This window comes from Lynx canadensis, chromosome A3 (assembly GCF_007474595.2).
Source record: "Lynx canadensis isolate LIC74 chromosome A3, mLynCan4.pri.v2, whole genome shotgun sequence".
Classification (NCBI taxonomy): Eukaryota; Metazoa; Chordata; class Mammalia; order Carnivora; family Felidae; genus Lynx; species Lynx canadensis.
The window spans coordinates 125,853,784-125,873,859 of NC_044305.1; the positions used below are offsets into that span (position 1 = coordinate 125,853,784).

The following is a 20,076-nucleotide window of genomic DNA, read 5'->3' on the forward strand; positions in this document are numbered from 1 at the left end:
AGTTTCGAGGATGGGGCAAATAGCAAAACGACAGTGCAGGTATCATTCTCCTACACTGTCTGGCCCAAGGGAAGGTGCTTTGACTTTGTAAAATGGAAATGACCTTGCCATTGTGAAAGAAACACCCAACATGAAACTAAAAACAGGTCTAAACTCCATTGTTCTCCATGAGAACAAAACCTCAGCTGTCAAAAATCATCTCCAGATTGCACAAAGTTCTCCAAAATCTTTTGGGGTAAACAATAATAAATGATCGGGGCCGCAAATGAGTTTGCCATTCAATTTTGCAGTACCAGAAAATGTACATCCACAGTGGGGTTTACCTGATGAGTAATATAGTAATGTTTAAAAAGAAGGAAGCAGTAATATTGATATTGCTACGTATAAAACATTTTAACATTGTTTAGACATCACTTCCTAAAAACTCTAAGAATGGTTATGAGTAGATGTACTCCAATTTCAAGAAATACTATTGCTTTTTTTATAGTCATATATATAGAGTCAGTTTGTTACTATGGAATCACATATGATGTCATAAATTTGACATTCTAAGCGCAAACCTAGGCAGAGCAACAGAAACAACAGGAAATGGAGCTGGGGAGAGGAAAACCTGTGTAACAACAAAAGAAATTCCAGTTAAAAGAAATGAGTCAAACATCTCTGAAACAGAAAAAGAAGGTGAGTGAGTTGAATGTCCTAGAATCTTGCCAAAGAGCTAAGGAAATGTAGATATCAACAAATGTAGATAGCATTACCTCTGGGAATGTTCGGCAACAATTAAATCATTTCAGATAATGACTGCATGTGGAGAAAAGGGAAGGAAAATAAAGGAAATGAAGAATGGAGAAGAATGAGATTAGAGCATACAGTAGCAATCAATTGAATTATTTAGCCTTTATTGGGCTCATGCTTCTATGTCAGTGGCAAGAGGTGGAAACACTGTTGCTATCTGTGAAGAATGCACAGCCTAGTAGGAAAGAGAATATATAAACAAAATACAATTCAGTGCTCAGTGAAAATATGTATAAAAGACACAGGCAACATAAAAGAATGTTTAACTCTGGGAACTTCTCCCAGGTCATGCTGAGCTGGGTTTTGAAGAACATTAAAGAGAAGAGGAGGTTACAAGGAAATAGGGTGATATGGAGGCAAATGCAAGTCATTTAGCACAAGCAAACACAGAGATAAAAGTGTACGGTGGAGGGCGAGTTGGAGGCAGACAGGATGCACCATGAGGCTCCTGGTCTGTAAAACCAAGCAAATGAAGGGTGTACCTGGAAATGAAGCATAATTAGATTTATGTTTGATAAAGGTCACTTTAAATTGATGGGGTAGATCTAGAAGTTGGGAGGATTTAAAGTTATGAAACCTGACCAAAAGTCTATAATTCTGAGAATGCAGTCCTATACCGATCTGAGATCTGGAACAAGGCAATGATACTAGGGATAGAGACGAAGGATTGGGTTTAAAATATCTTTTGACGGGATTTTAGGGTGGTGGTGTGGAGAATGGATAGGAGGATTTTAAGATCAGTTCTAGGACCACACAGCTCTGCCATTCTCTGCAGTCACAGTCTCCATCATTCAACTAACACAGATGCACAGAGAGCTTTATGCCTAGACTGCGCCTGAGCACCGTGGTTTAAGCTAGAAGATGAGCTCTTAAAACAGAAATAATGCTAATCTTGATTGCATTACAGCTGCTGAATTAGTATGAAACAATACAAACACACACAATGGTATGTTCCGCAATTGAAAATGAAAATATTTGACTACCTGTCCATGACATGAATTATCTCCCTGTGCTCTCCTACACAGACTTCCCCACAAGTTTGTTAATTAAGAAATGTCCATCCTTTCACTGTAGCTGGTATGAGTAATTAGAAAATATGTACTGAAGACAGGCCGGTCATTAGATCTGCATGGGATTAAGAACCTTGATTTTAAAAATCAAGCTAATATTGGTGAGGCTTAGATGCACAGAAGATTGGAGTTCTGGTTTGTTAAGAAAACAAACAAGAGAAGTTTTAATTCTACGTGGCAAAAGGAAAAGTTCCTCATGCAGCAATCTTCAGAGGAATGGAGAGAAAAAAAAATTATTCTGTGTGAGCAATTTCACATTAAATTGAAGTCTGGCTGAGCCCTAGAAAATTCTGCCATAGCATTTCCCTTGTTATCATTTTTTAAATGATAAATACCTCATGCCTCAATATATAAGCCAACAAATTTCTAAATTAAAAAATTGTTTATATAGTTCTCTGATAGGTGTTATTTTTACCCACGCCTGTTATAACAGAGGGAAAATGTCTAAAATTTATATATACTTTTAAATTGGGAAAGAGACAAATTCTAATTTTTATTTATCCTCCCACTCCTAAACCCAAGGTTTCTAATGCCCCTAGGATTAAAAAATTAATAAATACACTTTGTTTTCATATTAAGAATGATACTGGATCGAAGAACTCAAAAGACAGCATAGACACAGAGAAAAGAAAGGATTCTGAGAAATCAGGAGTTCGTCTGAGCACGCAGGTGAGCTGACCTCTTTAGATATGATGAGTGAATTATAGAGTAGAAAGCATAACAGAAAATGTAAGGCAGCAGGGGAGTTCCGGGAGAGAAGACTGAGCTGCCGAGATTTCTACTAAGGGAAACCTAATGTTCTCATGAGAGGTTAAGGACAGACTAGGAGAAGCTGGTCCCTGCCTTCCCCACCAGTACACATCCCCATGTTCATATAGAATATATGGTGTAGAAACCACAGCCATATTCTCTGCTCAGCCTATGGGAGGAGACTGGTCATTGTTCAAATCAGGGAGGGAAGGGGAGTCTGGCCATCGCATTGACCATTTTCTGCACAATCTTTCAGATGAGGCGTGCAGTCAATCCGAATCACTTGCTGAGATGTTGCCCCATGCGAGGTCACTCGTCGTGTAGACGCTGCCTTTGTGCAGCGGAGGGAACAGTACTTCTTGGCCCCTGCCGCACAATACGTGTTTATATTCACATGTGCCTCTTGTGGGAGCAGGGCCGGCAGATCACCATGATCAGGGTGAGCAGAGATCAAACACCTGTTTTTGGATCAAACAACTGCCACAGGCAGTCTGGGTGAGGGGCAGGATATGGGGAATAAAAACTCTTCCGCTTGCCTCTCCATGGTGTCCTCCATTCTTACTCCTCCCAAAGGAAATGCCAGAGTGCTCTATTCCCTCTTCGGTAGCTGCTTTGGAGCCATGCTGCAGCCCCATTTAGGAGGCACCTGCCCTCATCTTTGTAGTAGGGTCAAAAATGGTGAATCACATCTTCTTAGTTTCAGCTAACAGGCTTACCCTTAAGGGAACAAGTGGGGAAAAGGGAGGAAAAACGGTCAACTCTACTATGTTCCATATAAGAGGAGTCACAGGTGAAAAAAATAGGAGACATCAGATTTGTTTCTTAGCTTTGGATTCTCCTCCAGGTGGATCCCCACTGTTTGTCCCTCACAGAGTTTAGGATTGGGCCAGAGCTAGAATAGTACATAAGGGTCAAGGTTGAATTAATCATATAGGCCAGGGACCTTCTCACTGGACTCTGCTATATTTAGCTTGACATGGCTGTTCTGTAGGTACACGCATGGCAGGAGTGGGTGATGGGGCATCATACTCCTGGGTCTCTTCTCTCCTCCAAAGGAATCACAAGAATCACCATTGCCAAAGACTGATTCTCGGGGGTACGTTGTGCGAAATCAGTGGTCACGAACTTCACGGAGCCCATCCACCAGAGCTCCATCAGTAGACGAAACCAGAAGCAAGAGTGCCAGTCTTAAGGTAGAGATGGAGATGAAATGAAGGGAACATGATATAATAATGATAATGGCGATGATGATGATGATGATGATGATGACGATAATAATTTTTTATTGATGCTTTCTATGTGCCAGGCCCTATTCTATTCATTTTACATGTTTTAGCTAATTCAGTCATCATTAAAAAAAAACAAACAAACCTATAAGCCCTATTTTATGGTGGAGAAAATTGAAACACAGAGTAACTTGCCTAAGATCTCACATTAATAACACTAATAGAGCTAGATTAAAACCCAGGGTTACCAGGTCTATAAACTGTACACTTAATGATTACGCTCTTTGACTTCTCCTTCCATCTTTCCTTCCTTCAATAACTGAGTACCGAAGCTTTAGAAGATGGGGTGGAAAAATCAACAAAGGAAATAAGTTGTTGAAAAGTGTTAGATTGTGTGGTGCTTTGGGCCCTTATGGAAGCCTTGTCCCATGAGAAGAAAACATTAGTTTTGAGATTGAGTTTTTGAGTACAGAGAGAGTGACACAGACCTAGATGGAGAATATGTATCCCTACAATCCATCTATTCCTGTTTGAAAAGTGGCTCAATAATCTAACCAAGAATGTCTTTTGAAACACGTGAAACAATCATCAAAATTGAAATAAGATATAGGTGCTTAATAATTTACTGCACAGGTATACTTCCTTTCTAATTAGATGATTCTCTCCAAATGAGCTCCACTGGCACAAAGTTCTGAAGGCAACAGGGAGGCCCTTGGTTTTCTAGACTACCAACCCTCCCAGCAATTGCTGCATTAATCACAGGGCAAATAGAGAGAGAGATGCCTCCAGATGTTTTGTAGAGTCTGCTGGTGGGAGCATCTGGTCTAGTCGCTCATAGTTAACTGGAGGTCACAGATGAAGGCAGTGGTGAGCAAGGTCCCTTACTCAAGCCCTCCATCCTACCTGGAGGTCTCTAAATGAGCAGTTAAAATGAAAGCAAGCCATAGAACTTTGGAACTATGTGCCAGCTGCCTAAGGGCAAGAAGACCTGTAATATCTACTCCAAACTAAAACAAAACAAAAAAAACAAAAAGCAGTGTGAGGTGCTGATGGGATGGGGGGGGGGGGGGGGGAGGAAGGAGGGGAAAATAAAAGCAGTCTGTCTCTGTGTCTGTTTAACAAAAATACCTAAAAACTGGGTTCTTGAAACATGTGAGCCCCTCCAAGCCCTACCTAAAGGAGCTGGGATGACCAGGATCCAACTGAGGGCTAAAAATGTAACAAAGGGAAGGGCAAGGGTCCTTTACTCCTGCTAGGCAGATATAGGGGGAAAGGCGCGCATCTAATTCAGACTCCCACTTTCTCGCTCCAGCTCCCCGCTAGCTCCACAACCTCCCGGACTTCATCCACCTCCCCCAGCCAGCAAGACTCCCAGAAAGAGCTGTCGGCGCAGCCCTCGCCGCCCACGTCACCCATGCCTCTCGACTCGAGCCCTCCCACTCCCCCGGAGGCCTATTCCCAGTCCCGGCGCAGCAGCAAGATGCAGGAGAATCCAGAAGCCTGGGCTCATGGCATCGCGCGGGACTCCATGCAGCTACGGGAATACCCTCCTCGCACGCCCCCCACTGAATGGAAGTCCTATGCCCAGCGCAAGACGACCTACTCCACCCAGCTGGACCGCGACTGCCTGTCAGAACTGCCCCGGCAGCAGCAGCTGGAGGAAGAGGAGGAAGAGGATGAGGCCTATTGGGCATCCGTGAGAACTCTGTATGAGAAGACCCCCAGCTGCTCTCGCCCCCGACCGGTGAGCGTGGCCCACCGACCTGGAACCCGGGACTCCCCCTCTCTGCAACCCTACAGCCTGAATCTCCCCCAACCTTCCTCCTCTCCAATGTGTAGGGAAGTCCTGCCCAGCCTCCTGCTTCTCCTCCCCCTAAACCCCCACCCCTGTAGGTTCCGGAGTTGGAGGGGGGGCGGGCGTTGGATTGTGGAATCTCAGCCCTTTGCTGTCTCCAGCATCTCAGTGCTCCAAGCGGACGCCTAGGTGTTTTCTTTCCACCTTTCCACCTTGCCCTGGCATGAGCCCCTTTGCTGATCCCTTCCTTCTGTGTGACTGTCTTCGCATTGGCACCCCTTTTATGCAGCCCAAACCCAAGCATGCCATCACCATCGCTGTGTCATCCCGGGCACTTTTCAACATGGTGGACGGCAGGAAAATCTTCGAGGAAGAGGGTCTAGAAAAGTACATGGAATATCAGCTCACCAATGAGAATGTCATCCTGACCCCAGGGCCCGCATTCCGCTTTGTCAAGGTACTCTCCAAAGCTGTGCTCCTCCTGTCAGAACCCTGGATGGAGACAGAAGGACCCAGGCAGGTCCTTGGGAACTCATCGAGGTTTCTTTATAATTACTGGTCTACCTTTGTAATTCTTGCCCTTTTCAAGTTGACCTCAGGTCAACTTATGCTTTCACAGAGGCTCCTAGACTGGTGAGAAAGAGTCTCCAGTTCTAGATTTGGGATGCTGAGATGGCCCTCAGCCGAGTTCTAATGATGACATGTGTAAGAGACACCTTTGTTCCCTTCCTAGAAGGAGTGGTAACCGGAAACGATAATGAGTTACAATCCCAGCATTAGAAACAAAATGAAATTCACTTTAGCTGCCCCAAACATAATATTGAGATGATCTTGGTTGGTGCTTAGAGGCATGATTTTAATAGAGAAAGTAAAGTTGTCTGAACTCACACTGAAATGTATAGCACTTGTGATCCCCTATATAACTTATAAAATTTTACACCATAACATTATAACCAGACAGAAATAAACGACATCTCCACAAGTTGGAAGTAGAAGGTATTTGTGGGGCGTGGTAGATGCATCGGAGGAAACCACTAACCTATTTTAAAGACTCATGTTTGAAAAATAGACAAAGCGCTTTGGTAGCACATATCCTAAAATTCGAACAATACAGAAGCCATTAACATGGCTCTTATGCAAGGGTAACCTGCAAATTCATGAAGCATTCTATATTTTCACAATAAAAAATAATCACCAGATGATCTGGAAAAGCAGATTTTATGAATCCAAAAAAAAAAAAAAAATAGACAAAGCATAAAAGGGTTAACCTGATCCTTCCCTCTACCTACCCCACAGAGATAATTCTAAGAAATCAAATGTAACGGTTTTCAACAAACTTTCCCTATCTACTCAGCAAACATTAACTGATGTCCTGTGTAGCAGAGGCTGGAAATATAGGAATGAATGACATAACCCTGCCTTAACGGAGCCATAATCTCTCAGTGAAGAGTCTTCAGAGTTTGAATTTGACACTGATGCTATCCTTTCTCTCCAGACTCCAGACTCCAATGCCCACCTTGCCTGGCCCTCTTTACATGCATTCATGTTTGTAACCTGCAGGCACTGCAGCATGTCAATGCTAGACTCCGTGAGCTGTATCCTAATGAACAGGACTTATTTGATATTGTACTGATGACTAATAACCATGCCCAAGTGGGAGTGCGGCTTATAAACAGCGTCAATCACTATGGTAAGTAAAATAAACAACATGTGGAAGAACAGCTAGCTGCTCTGGAAGGGAGAAGCCATGTCATTTTGCTCACTGTGGCCTAACCAATGCAACGTCTTTGATACTGACACCCCCTTCTGCGTGAGGAATGTTTATTTGCCTATGTCAGAAAAAGAGAGGCCATGTTCATTTTTAACTTCAGCAGAGTTGGGCCCAAAGCTCCGGACTTAACTTGTCAAGTGTGAATTTCAAAGACTTAATCCCAGCTCCTGCGATATATTTCTCTGTTTTATGTTTTTCACTTCTGAACTTGACTTCAAGGAGCCATCAACCCAGAGGCTTTCTCTGGGTGATCACACTTCTTGTTCACCACACATCCATGTCTAAGGTTTACAGGTTTTCCCCTTTCCTTTTGACTCTTAACAATTTGATTCTCCTTGACTGCTTTCCCTGCACATCAGATCCATGCCAGCAAAAATGTCTTTGTTCCTTTACATGGAAATTTGGATTGACTCTAGTCTTCTCATAGCATTTCCATCAATGTGTTGGATACTTTAAGAGAAAAATCCTCATTTTCCTGTTATGGAATTACCTGACTTGTTATCTGAGGACCTTTAGCCTATCTTTAAGTGACATATCCAGTCTTATGGGTATGTGAAGTCAGAGTAAGGTTGAACTTTGGTATATTCAAGGTTTAAAGTGGGTTTAAAGTGGGCATACTTATAAATAATCAAGATGTATTTTACAAATTATGAGTTTTACATTATCCTAATTATAAGGCTGATGTCTGAGACGTACTTTAAAAAATGTTTGCCTTTCAAAAAAGGAGCTTTCATGGTGTTATGACATGAAAAGAGAACGTATATAAAAGGTTTGGTATAGATGAGCAGCATAATCACTCAGTTATGGCAGCTATTAACTTTACAGCAATCTTATTTGATTTAGTAGGTGATTTAGGTCTCTTGACCCTTGCCAAACTGGGTCCATCATGGCTAGTAGCATAAGGAATCATGGTTATTGACCTAACAGTTCTGCTAATGAACTGACTGAGCTCCATCTCTTCACACAGCCTTACTCATGAAATAACAACCTTTCACCTGGAAGCATCATTTCTCTTCTCTGAGTATTGAATGCAATCTGTGTCTCCTTCTGCTACGTATGGCCTGTTAGATTACAATTATCTGTTTTACGTGCCTGGCTGCTCAGGGAACTATGATTTACTTGCGAATTGGGATGGTGTTTTAATCATTTCTGAAGTCCCCCATGCCACCAAATAATTTCTGACCTTTAAATTAATATTATTTAAGGGATTGTAGAGTATACTTCAGTGCCACTTATGCCCAATGTTGGCTTAAGTGAAAAACAAGAGTATTTTGTTCATACAGTAGCAAACACTTCCACCTCAACTGTCAATGGACTCTATCTACTCTGTTGGTCCATACAGATGAAACACAACGACTAGACTCAAAATTCTGCTTTGTATCACATGCAGGTACCCATTCATCATGTACCTAAAAAATACTTTGAATGGGTATGTACTATCTCATATGCATAATGTTATACTTTATTCAGCTATTCTCATATCATTAAACGGTGTTCTGCTTTTATAAATAATCCTGAGCTGAGACCTTTCCACATAAATCTTTATCAGAGCCTCAGATTATTCCCTTAGAATAAACTATGAAAAGGTCAAAAGCTATAAACTAATAAAAGCTCTTGAGACATATTGTCAGGTTACTTTCTAGATAGCTTATAGCAGTTTATACCCTCATCTAAAGTGAATATGGGTACCTGTTTTACAAAACTTTCACCAACATCTAGCATTTGCTTTTTAATTGTTGTTGATTTGAAAGACATTTAGTGGTATTTTAATATTTAGTCTGCTAAATAATTACATTTAAAATTCCAAGTGAAGAAGGAGACACTTTCAGACCTTTTGTTGTTGTTTTTAGAAAACAGTTTAAATCCTGGCACTGCTTGTCATTACTATTGTACTGTTACTGAAGAAATACAGAAATGGTACTTAAAATAGAGCCACACATTAACTATCTCTTTCAACAAGTGAAGAGCCTGTGGTTGAAGGAAAAGAACTATGCTCTAGTCTAGACAAGAGTCCTTATGAACCAATGGGCTTAGACAAGTCTTTATGTCTCGGTTTCCTTTTGTGTCACAATGAGAATAATGCCCGTCATACAGTTGTTGTGAGGGTAAATTGGCATGGTCTACGTGGACATACTTAACGAATTATCATGTACCAAACCCATCCACTATTATATAAAATAGCCTTTTAAATGTAATATAGCAGTTTTTCAATATTAGTGCTATGAATTTTAAAACTTCAATAGACACTCAATTATTCCTATGATAACTTTGATTTACATTTATAGTAGGTAGATTGTCTTTAGTCTCTGACATAACAAAGTCTTTCTTGCCCAATAATAGGCTTACTAATTGACCGCTTCTGTCTGACTGGTGGAAAAAGCCCCATTGGCTATTTGAAGGCATATCTTACCAACTTATATCTTTCGGCAGATTCTGAAAAAGTACAAGAAGCCATACAAGAAGGTATTCATTTGGTTTTATCAAAGGTTTGCGCTAGTGTTGACTTTCATTGGGCTTCAGATATGATTATGTGGCTTGTTAAATTTTCTGGTAAGCCGTTTCCAACGAGTGGCAGCCCCTAAGGCTGTCTTTTAGAGCTCTGACCTTCTAGAGGTGGACATCCTCAGTGATTGTCCTACAACTGCTTTTACACTTTCCCATCCCTTATAGAAATGGAGGCAGTGTGTAAACAATAGTTTGGGGATGCGTGGTTATAAAGAGCAGTTGAGTCATCAGGTAATAGCTTGAAAAAAAAATACTGCAAAGGTTTTTTTCTTTTTTTAATCATTAAAATGGTAGAAGAAACTGACGCTTCTGGGAAGACTATTAATAAATCTCCACGGTCTGCCAGGGATCGCCTCTGCAACTATGTTTGATGGAGCCAAAGACATGGCTTACTGTGACACACAGCTCCGCGTGGCCTTTGATGGGGATGCCGTCCTCTTCTCGGATGAATCTGAACATATTACCAAGGAGCACGGGCTGGACAAGTTCTTTCAACATGAAGCACTATTTGAGAATAAGCCTCTTGCTCAGGTAGGTTCAATGATTTCTAATTAATTTTGATCTACTTATTTTCCAACATATAAATGTTTTGAATTATTTTAGGCAGGCTATTCCTCACTTCGTATCCTTCACACTTTGCTCCCTTTCTTTCATGAACTCCTCATTTTGAAACATCTGCTGCCAAGTCGGGTACTTTTTGTTTTTGGTTTGTTTTGTTTTTAGTTTTGTTTTGTTTTAGCGTTCTTTTATCTATCCTGTTTTGGAAATGTTTCTATGATCTTCTCATGATAATGAGTTCACCTCCAAATTACAAGTAATAGAGGTAATATGGCTTGCCAGTAAACCATTTCTACATAATAAGTTCTCAGAATAGTAAAGTGATTTCCAATAGGTTCAGTAAACATTTATGGACCTCTTTGACCACAGACCTCAAACTCAATAAAGGCATTATTTAATTGAGAAAATCTGCACAAGTGTGAGCTCAGATTGAATCAAACAATGAGCCTCAAGTAAGTGCAAGCTATGAACACTGAATCAAAATGAAACTGAATATTTAAGTTTTTTTAATCAACCCATGAACTGAAATGTTAAAGTCACAGTCTGAAATAAACAAAACTTACAACTCCTGAACCAAAGGAAATCTGAAACATCAAGCTATTCTCTAAACTGAATCTAAACTGATGGACCATTTAGTTTTAATCTAAGAATTTTACCAAAGAATTTAATTATTTAATTGGTCTTTTTTTCAGCTTTTCTTGAACTTAAAATAAACAAATATTGTTATTTTTATTATACTTGTAAAAGTATAAATAGACTAACAGAAAGCTGAAAAGTTTCACTAATTTGCCTTGTGATAGCAAGCGATATTTAAACTGTGTGTGTGTGTGTGTGTGTGTGTGTGTGTGTACGTGTGCACACATGTGCACATAACTTCATGGTCCCTGCCTTAACAGCTTCTTTGGAAAACTTGATCTTATGTTATGAAGTTGTTCATTGTTAAGAAATTGAGAGGAAAATCCTTTGTTATATTTTAGTAAGTCTGCTGAAATTCAGAGTCCATTGTATAGTAGTCTATTACTGAAATTTGGAAATTTCCAAAAAAAGAACACTTAAAATATTCAAAATCATAATTATTTCAAGATAATCTTAAAATACCATTTTCTCATCTCAGGTAAATCAAATTTATTTTAAATTTTGCATTAATCACTTCCCTTTTCCGTGTTAAAGAACTTGTTCTTCCCATTAAACATTGAAATTGTGAAGCCCAACGCTAGTTATTGCTGGAATACCCAACAAATTTCAACTGAAGATACTTGTTTTCATTATGCAGTCCTTCTGGCAGTGGATAAAGATGCTATTTTACCTACTTACTTACTTACTTACTTATTTTTGATGTTTATTTTTGAGAAATAGAGCACAAGCAGGGGAGGAGCAGGGAGAGAGGGAGACACATAATCGGAAACAGGCTCCAGGCTCTGAGCTGTTAGCACAGAGCCTGATGCGGAGCTAGAACCCACAAATTGTGAGATCATACCGAAGTTAAACACTTAACCAACTGAGCCACCCAAGCACCCCATAAAGATGCTATTTTTTACATAGTAAACGTAGCTTTTCTATAAATATCAGGTATTGCCAATGTGTTCCACTGATGAGAAAGAAGTACAACTGAGGTACAATTCCTACCCAAGCCTTTCAAGTATGTTGGTCATGGGACTTGCAGCTTGGTCATGACAATGTCCCACTTGTCTCAAATAGAGGAGAGCTGAGAGTCCCCAGAAAATGAAACACCTAGAGAAGATTAACTTGGCCACTCTCTGGTGGCTTATAAGCTTCCAGTGTGGCACTATAACAATGAACAGACATTTCCTGATTTGATCCCTACTTAGTCTCACCATTCTCAAACAGTGGTCTCCAACTCTGTGTGTATGTATGCGTCTGTGTGTGTCTCTGTGTGTTTTAATCATAACATTTGATGAATAATTTATATACAGTAAAATTCATAATTTTTATTGGATGCTTCTGAGTTTTGACAAATGTATACCGTTGTGAAACCATGACCAAATTCAAAATACTCAATATACTCACAAAATTCCCTCATACCTCTGTGTAGTCATCCTACCCTGCTATCTCCAGGATCTGCAACTACTAATATAATTTCTGTCCCTATAGTTTTGCCATTTCCAGATGTCACATAAATGGAACCACACAGTATACAATCTTTTGAATCTGACTTCTTTCATTTAGCATAATGCATTTGAAATACATCCATGCCATTCCATGTATCAGTAGCGTCTGTTCCTTTTTATTGCTGAGTCATATTCTCTTCTATGGATGTACCACATTTTCTTTATCCATTTACCTGTTGGAAGAGATTTAGACTGTTTCCATTTTTTGGCATTTATAAATAAAGCCACTTTAAGCATTTGCATACAGCATTCTGTGCAAACATAAGATTGCATTTCTCTTGGGTAAACACCTATGAGTAGGATTTCTAGGTCACATGTTAAGTATATGTTTAATTTTATAAGATACTGTGAAACTATTTTCCTAAGTGACCATACACTTTGCATTCCCAATAGCACTATATACGAGATTTTGTTGCAGTACATACTTACCAGTATTTTGTACTGGTAATTGTTTTTTTTGTTTGCTTCTTTTAAGTTGTTCCGGATCTCACTGTAGTTTTAATTTGCATTTCTCTAACAATAAATCATATTGAACATATGCCATCATATATGCTCTTTAGCAAAAATATCTGCTCAAATCTCTTGCTCATTTGTATTGGGTTTATTATTTAAGTTTGAGAGTTCTTAACATATTCGAGATACAAGTCCTCTATTAGATATGTTTTGCAAATATTTTCGCTCAGTCTCAAGACAAACATCTTTCTATTCTCTTTATACCATTCATTGTCTTTCAATGATCAAAATTTTACAATTTTGATGAAGTTTAAATGATCAGTTAGTTCTTTTATGAATCATGCTTTTAATGTCATATGTAAAAACTGTTTGCCAAAGTCACATAAATTCCCTATGTTTTTGCACATAACTTTATAATTTTAGGGTTTTTTTCTTTTAGGATTATGACCTACTTCTAATCAACTTTTGTATTTGTGCAAAGTATTGGTTAAGTTCACTTTTACTGCCTATGGATATCCTAATTGTTCCAGCACTATTTGTGAAAAAGACTGGCTTTCCGTTCCTTTAATGTAGGTATCCATGCTTTTACCAATATCACACTGTCTTGATAAGTGTAGTTTTATAGTAAGTCTTGAGATCAGGTAGTGTGAATTCTTCAAATTTGTTATTTTTTAAAATTCTTTTGGATATTCTGAATTTTTTTTTGCATTCTTATATAGATTTAACAACTAGGTTGTCCATTCCTGAAAAAAAAATTCTGCTGGAATTTTTATTATGATTATGTTGAATTTATAGCTTAAACTTGGGGGAGGCAGGGGGATGTCCTAATATCAAGTCTTTCAGTCCATGGGTATAGTACATCTCTCCATTCATTTAGGTCATCTTTGATTTCTTTCAGTGTTTCAAATGTTTTTGTATATAGATATTGTACATACTTTGTTAGATTTATACCTAAGTATTTCATAATTTTGGTGCTATTGTGATTGGTACTTTAAAATTTTGATTTCCAATCTGTTATCACAGATTTTGCATATTGACTTCGTATGTTGCAACTTTGTTAAATTCACTAGTTAGTATAGTAAAATTTTCATAGATGACTTGAGATTTTCTACATAGACAATATTGACTGAATAAAAACACTTTTATTTCTATGTTTCCATTTTGTATGTCTTTTAATTATCTTTCTTGCCTTATTACCCTTGCTTGTGAATTCAGTGGAATGTTCAATAAGAGTGATAAGAGGGGACATCCTTGCCTTATCCCTGATCTTAGGAACAGATCATTCAGTCTTTGACTCCTAAGTATATTATCTATTGTTTTCTTCAAGATGCCCTTTGCCAAGTAAGGGAATTACTTTCTAGTCCTATTTTTTGAGAGCTTTTATGATAAATGCATGTTGAATTTTGTCAAATTTCTTTCCTGCATGTATTGAAAAAAGCATGTGGCTTTTCTAGTGTGTTGATAGCTAAATTACAATGATGTATTTAAAAATGTTGAGGCAGCTTTGCACTGCTGGTATAAATTCAACTTGGTCATGTTGTAGTACCCTTTTTATATCTTGCTAAATTCAATTTGTAAAAATATAATTTAGGATTTTTTTTTTTTTTGCCTTTATGCTCCTGAAGGATATATAACTCTATAGTGTTCCTTTCTGGTAATATCTTACAGAATAATGCTAACTTCACAGAATCATGTGGGAAATATTTTCTTCCTGTCAAATTTTTGGAAGACTTTGTGTATAGTTCGTATTATTTCTTCTTCAACTATTAGGTAGACTTTCACAGAGAAATCATCTGGGCTTGGACTTTTCTGTGTAGGAAGGCTTTAACTAAAAATTCAATTATTTTTAATAAACTATTACTCAGATTTTCTCTTTTTGTCCTACTTTCCAGCAGTTTATGAGTTTGTATCTTTAAAGTAATTTGCCTGTTTCATTGAAGTCACTGAATTCATCAGCATAAAGTTTTCATATGTTCTTATTTTGCTTTTACTATCTTTAGGATTGTAGTGATATATACCTTTTCATTCCTGATATTAGTAATATTTGTCTTCTCTGTGGTTCTCCCCTGTTCTTAGTCTAGCTAGACAACAATTTTATTTATCTTCTCAATAGCCAGCTCTAAGTTTCTAAAGATGGAAGTTGAGGACACTGATTTAAGACTTCTAAAATAAGCATTTAATACATTAAAATTTATTCTAAATGATGCTGTGATGGCATCCCACAAATGTCGATAGGTTGTAATTTTCATTCAATTCTAAGTATTTTTTAATTTTCCTCTGACTTCCTCTTTGACTTATGGGTCATTTAGAAGTTGGTTATCTGTCAAGTATTTAGAATTTTACTAGATATCTCATTCTTATCGATTCCACATAGAATTTTGTTGTAATCAAAGAATACATTTTATATGATTTCAATTCTTTAAATTTATTGAGGAGTGTTTTATGCCCAGAATATGGTCTATCTTGGTTAATGTTTCATGTGTACTTGAGAAGAATGTTGATTCTGTATTAAGTTGAGTAGTCAAAAATGTCAATTAGATTAAATTGACAGTGTATTAGGTAATATTGCCCAAGTTTTCCATATTGTCAGTAGGTTTCTACCTACTTCTTGTATCCATTATTGAGGAGGCAGGGATGAAGCCTTCAAGTATGTTTGGGGATTAATCTATTCCTCCTTTCAATTATATGTGTTTGCTTCATGTATTTTTAATCTCTTCTGCTTACTGCCTAAATATTTAGGATTGTTATGTCTTCTTGGTGAAATAATCCCTTTTCATTATGCAATGTCTCTCTGTCTCATAGTCATATAACCACTCCAGCTTTTTTATTTGTTTTGGTTTGGGTTTTTTCACTGGTGTTTGCATGGCATATCTTTTCTATAATTTTTACTTTTAACCGATTTATGTTTTTACATTTTTTTTTAATGTTTACTTGTTTTTGAGAGAAAGAGAGACAGAGCGTGAATGGGGCAGGGGCAGAGAGAGGGAGACATAGAATCCAAAGCACGCTCCAGGCTCTGAGGTGTCAACACAGAGCCCAATGCAGGGCTCAAACTCACAAACCACAAGATCATGACCTGAGCTGAAGTCAGACACTCAACTGACTGAGCCACCCAGGCATCCCTATGTTTTTACATTTAAATTGTCTCTAGAAAGGATGATACGGACACCCGTTCTGAATATGGTGACATAAACTGGTCCCTATTTATTCCCTTTGGAAACTACTCAAAAGCAGTAGGAGAACTGTATTCCTCTATGTTTCAAAGCCAAACTAGTTATTAGTAGGGTGGATCCTGCCAACAGTCACCATACCCTCTTTGCTGCTGTTGCCAATTTTAGAAATAGTTAATAGTTTTAGAACACCTTTAGAAAATGAATTTTACATGTTTTTTTTTTCCTGATATTTGCAGCCTTAGAGAAACAGTGATCTAAATAATGTTTAGATCTAAATAGACAAAAGATCATCTGTTAAGTCATGTTTATAAATAAACAGTTTGTTTCCAGGACAGCAGGGAAGGGATCTTTTGAATTGAAAACAAGTCAGTCTTACAATACTATCCTTGTCCTTCCCCCATAAACTCTCTAATTGTTCCCAGAAAAACCAGTCTGCTTCAGTGATGAGTAATAAAAACAGAAGCAGCACAGAACATACACAAAGATACTGAGACAAAGGCAAAAAAGGGCAAAATCTAATAACAGATGTAGATCTCTCACTAGAAATAGTGGCCAAAGCATAGGTAAAAATTGTGACTAAACATTTACTATGACTTTTAAAAACATAATAAAGCAGGGTCAGGGTCATAAAGTGGAAATGCAAGAATCAAGGGAGAGATAATAAAATGTTAAATGGTAGAACTCTGGAAATGAGTAAAATTGAAAAATAGGATTTTACAGAGAAAACAATGACAGAAATGTATCATAGATAAAGAAAATCCAACATATGCATAAGTGGAATCCCTGAAGAAAACACTGAAATTATGTTTTGAAGGGAGGAGGAGAGGATTGTGTGTGGTAAATACAAAGATGCAAAATTATATCAAAATATAAATCAATAAAATATCTGAAACTGTCAGATTTATTAAAAGATTAGGGGCACCTGGGTGGCTCAGTCAGTTAAGTGTCCAACTTTGATTCAGGTCATGATCTCACAGTCATGAGTTCGAGCCCCGCATCAGGCTCTGTGCTGACAGCTCAGAGCCTGGAGCCTGCTTGGATTCTGTGTCTCCCTCTGTCTCTCTCTGCCCTTCCCCAGCTCATTCTCTCCCTCCCTTCCTCTCCCTCTCTTCCTCTCTCTCTCTCTCTCTCTTTCTCTCTGTCTCTCAAAAAAAAAGTAAATAAAAACATTTAAAAAGTAAACTATTAAAAGAATAAAGATTAAAGGTGACATTATGTAATTGGGAACTAGAACAAAATTATCATCACCAAGACATTCCCTAGTAAAATATTTTGACATCAAAGATGAAAAAGTAATTCTTTGGGCAGTCTGCACATATGAGTGGGGGAAAAAAATCAAGCTGTCTTCAGTTTTCTCCACAGCAGCACTCAATAGCAAAAGACAGTGGTGCACTACTTATAAAATCACTTGGAGAGAAAATATATATCACAGATTCTATATCTAGCCAAAAGTTTATTCAAGTAAAGAAAATAGATCAACAGTTGAAAACATACTATATTCTCAGAGATTGTTATTTCCATAAGATTTTCTTGGGAAAATTAGTCTAGAAGACACATATTGGCCCACATGTAGATGAATAAAAACACGGAGGCACAAATGGATGCAGAATATATTTAACCATAGAGCCAAAACTAAAACAATTGTAGGGATTAGGGTGACAGAAAAGAAAGTACACATTATATGTCCTAACGATGTAGAAATTATATCACTAATGAAAACAAGAAAAATGCGGAGGAAAAAAATCCAAGGAAGAATAAGTATGTTGATATCTTCAGTTACAATAATGATCAAAGGATAAGATGTAAAACTGATAAATAGAAATATAGGAATCTTTAATAATGAAAATGAGGAAGAGGGAACAAGTAAAATTGGATGCTTGCAAAGAAACAGAAGATGAAAGAGAGGTAAAAAAGGACTGTAATTTCATTATTTCTCATTATAAAAAAACATTAGGTCTGATATTTAAAAAATAAAGGACTAAAAGTACTATAGAAAGTTAAAGTTACAAAGGTAACCAATATAAGGAAATACTACAAACCTTCCTAAATGTTAGAAGAAACACACATACACACATTCACAAAGAAAAAAGATACTCAATGAACAAGGAAAATACAATAAAAATCCTAAGACAGAACCATTATCGCATATATTAGTAATGCCAATAAATATAAATGGCCTAAAACTCAACTTTGTTTTAAAAAATTAAGACTTCCATATTGGATCCTATAGCAGAATCCAATTCTTGCTCTATTCCAGAGAAACAGCTAGAACTAAGTGTTCAGAAAGATGAAGATAAAAGTAAGTGTGAAGATATACAAAGGTAATTGTAAATATAAGACAAGGTTAGATTCAAGCCAAGAAGTCACTTAACTAGCATATATTATAATATAGCATAAATTATAATAATAAAACGTGCAATTCACAAAAAGCAAACCAAAATAGTGCTTCAGTGATTAATCAGACTTTATTTAGAGTATCCCATTTTGCCATGGATAATTTATGTCTGTTGCCCCGGTTTAACTTTGTATAGAAACTTCTTTCACTCTTAAAACATCTATGTTTAGATGATAAATTATATGGTTATCCTATATTTATTCCAGCAATGCAAGGATAGTTCCACAAAAGGAAACATATTCACATAAACTCAAGGAGTTTCAGGACTTTGCCATCGGCCTTAGAATACTGACAGTCTAATGCAGTATTATATCCTTTTATAAGCTCTTATAAGCCTCTGCTTTTTCAGCATTCACTTCCTTTAGCTCACTGGATCACAGCTATGACATATGTTCCTTTTACAGGGTCCCTTAAAAGGCTTTCTGGAAGATTTAGGCAGACTGCAAAAGAAGTTTTATGCCAAAGACGAACGGTTACTTTGCCCTATCAGGACCTACCTGGTTACAGCCAGGAGTGCAGCCAGTTCAGGCGCCCGAGTGCTGAAAACCCTTCGCCGCTGGGGTCTAGAGATAGACGAAGCTCTTTTCCTTGCTGGAGCCCCCAAAGGTCCCATCTTGGTAAAGATAAGGCCCCACATTTTCTTTGATGACCACATGTTCCACATTGAAGGGGCACAGAAATTCGGCACCATCACAGCTCATGTACCTTATGGCATTAATCAAAAAATGAACAATTAGGGATGGGGAGGAGAAATAAAGCAGTGAGTCTGGTATTATAGAAGCCACTTTTGTGGATCTCTAGGGTAATTAGATAGGTATTTCAGATGATTGGACCTCAGAACTTAGTTCATTTGGAAAGGTTTCCTCTTGATATTTTGAAAATATTTTGAACCTTCAAGTTACCTTCAAGCTACTTCTCTTTGAGCTATCAATGCTGTTGAATACCACTGCACTTACCTTTATGTGTAAGTCATATTGATGACTCTTTAGGATAAGTTTAGAACCTGAATGCTTGAATACTTAACGGGCTATCTCAGGTGTCTAGTTATTTTTACAAAGCATTGCTCATTTTTGGATGTTGGTTGATTGAATTGTTACCCACCATCATTGTAGAATATTGGTCTTCAAAGAAGGAAAGAGTAGGGTTAGATACACTCTTGAAAATTGGAGCTTTTTATTCTGTTGCCTCTGTGACCAGGCTTTTAATCAATGCAAAATGAAAAGGTCACTCCACCTGCAATTTTGACTCCTGCACCAAGTTTGACACTGCTCATTGAGAAATAAATCAGCAGGTTATTCATAGAGGGCACTTTCCATCTAAGATGAGCTCCAGACAGAAGGTCTGGAGAACCTGAAGAACCTGGGGAAGTTTCTTTGAAGCTTACCCGAGGGTGCATTACCTCTGGACTACAAGGCTTCATATTTGAAGTCTCTGGCTCTGGGCCTGGCAGGTAGGTCCA

At 37.9% G+C, this 20,076-nt stretch overlaps 1 protein-coding gene and 1 non-coding gene across 6 annotated transcripts; both read left to right on the forward strand.

The window, feature by feature from the left end:
• The first annotated feature begins 645 nt into the window (after positions 1-645).
• Positions 646-19,354, forward strand: NT5C1B (5'-nucleotidase, cytosolic IB). Of its 5 annotated transcripts, none has more exons than XM_030311595.1 (10): positions 646-678; positions 2,442-2,531; positions 2,869-3,051; positions 3,668-3,809; positions 5,149-5,582; positions 5,923-6,090; positions 7,194-7,323; positions 9,745-9,867; positions 10,256-10,440; positions 19,022-19,354. In XM_030311595.1, exons 1-10 carry the CDS (start codon positions 646-648, stop codon positions 19,352-19,354), a joined length of 1,821 nt encoding a protein of 606 aa, XP_030167455.1. The 5 variants fall into 5 exon arrangements, with proteins under 5 accessions (XP_030167455.1, XP_030167456.1, XP_030167457.1 ...); XM_030311596.1 differs by having other exon boundaries at positions 3,668-3,805; positions 5,151-5,582; XM_030311597.1 differs by having other exon boundaries at positions 2,442-2,530; positions 2,919-3,051; positions 3,668-3,805; positions 5,151-5,582.
• LOC115511339 lies at positions 6,708-6,810 on the forward strand. The gene has a single exon (XR_003968007.1). It is a non-coding gene; the product is annotated as a U6 spliceosomal RNA (small nuclear RNA).
• Positions 19,355-20,076: the final 722 nt, after the last annotated feature.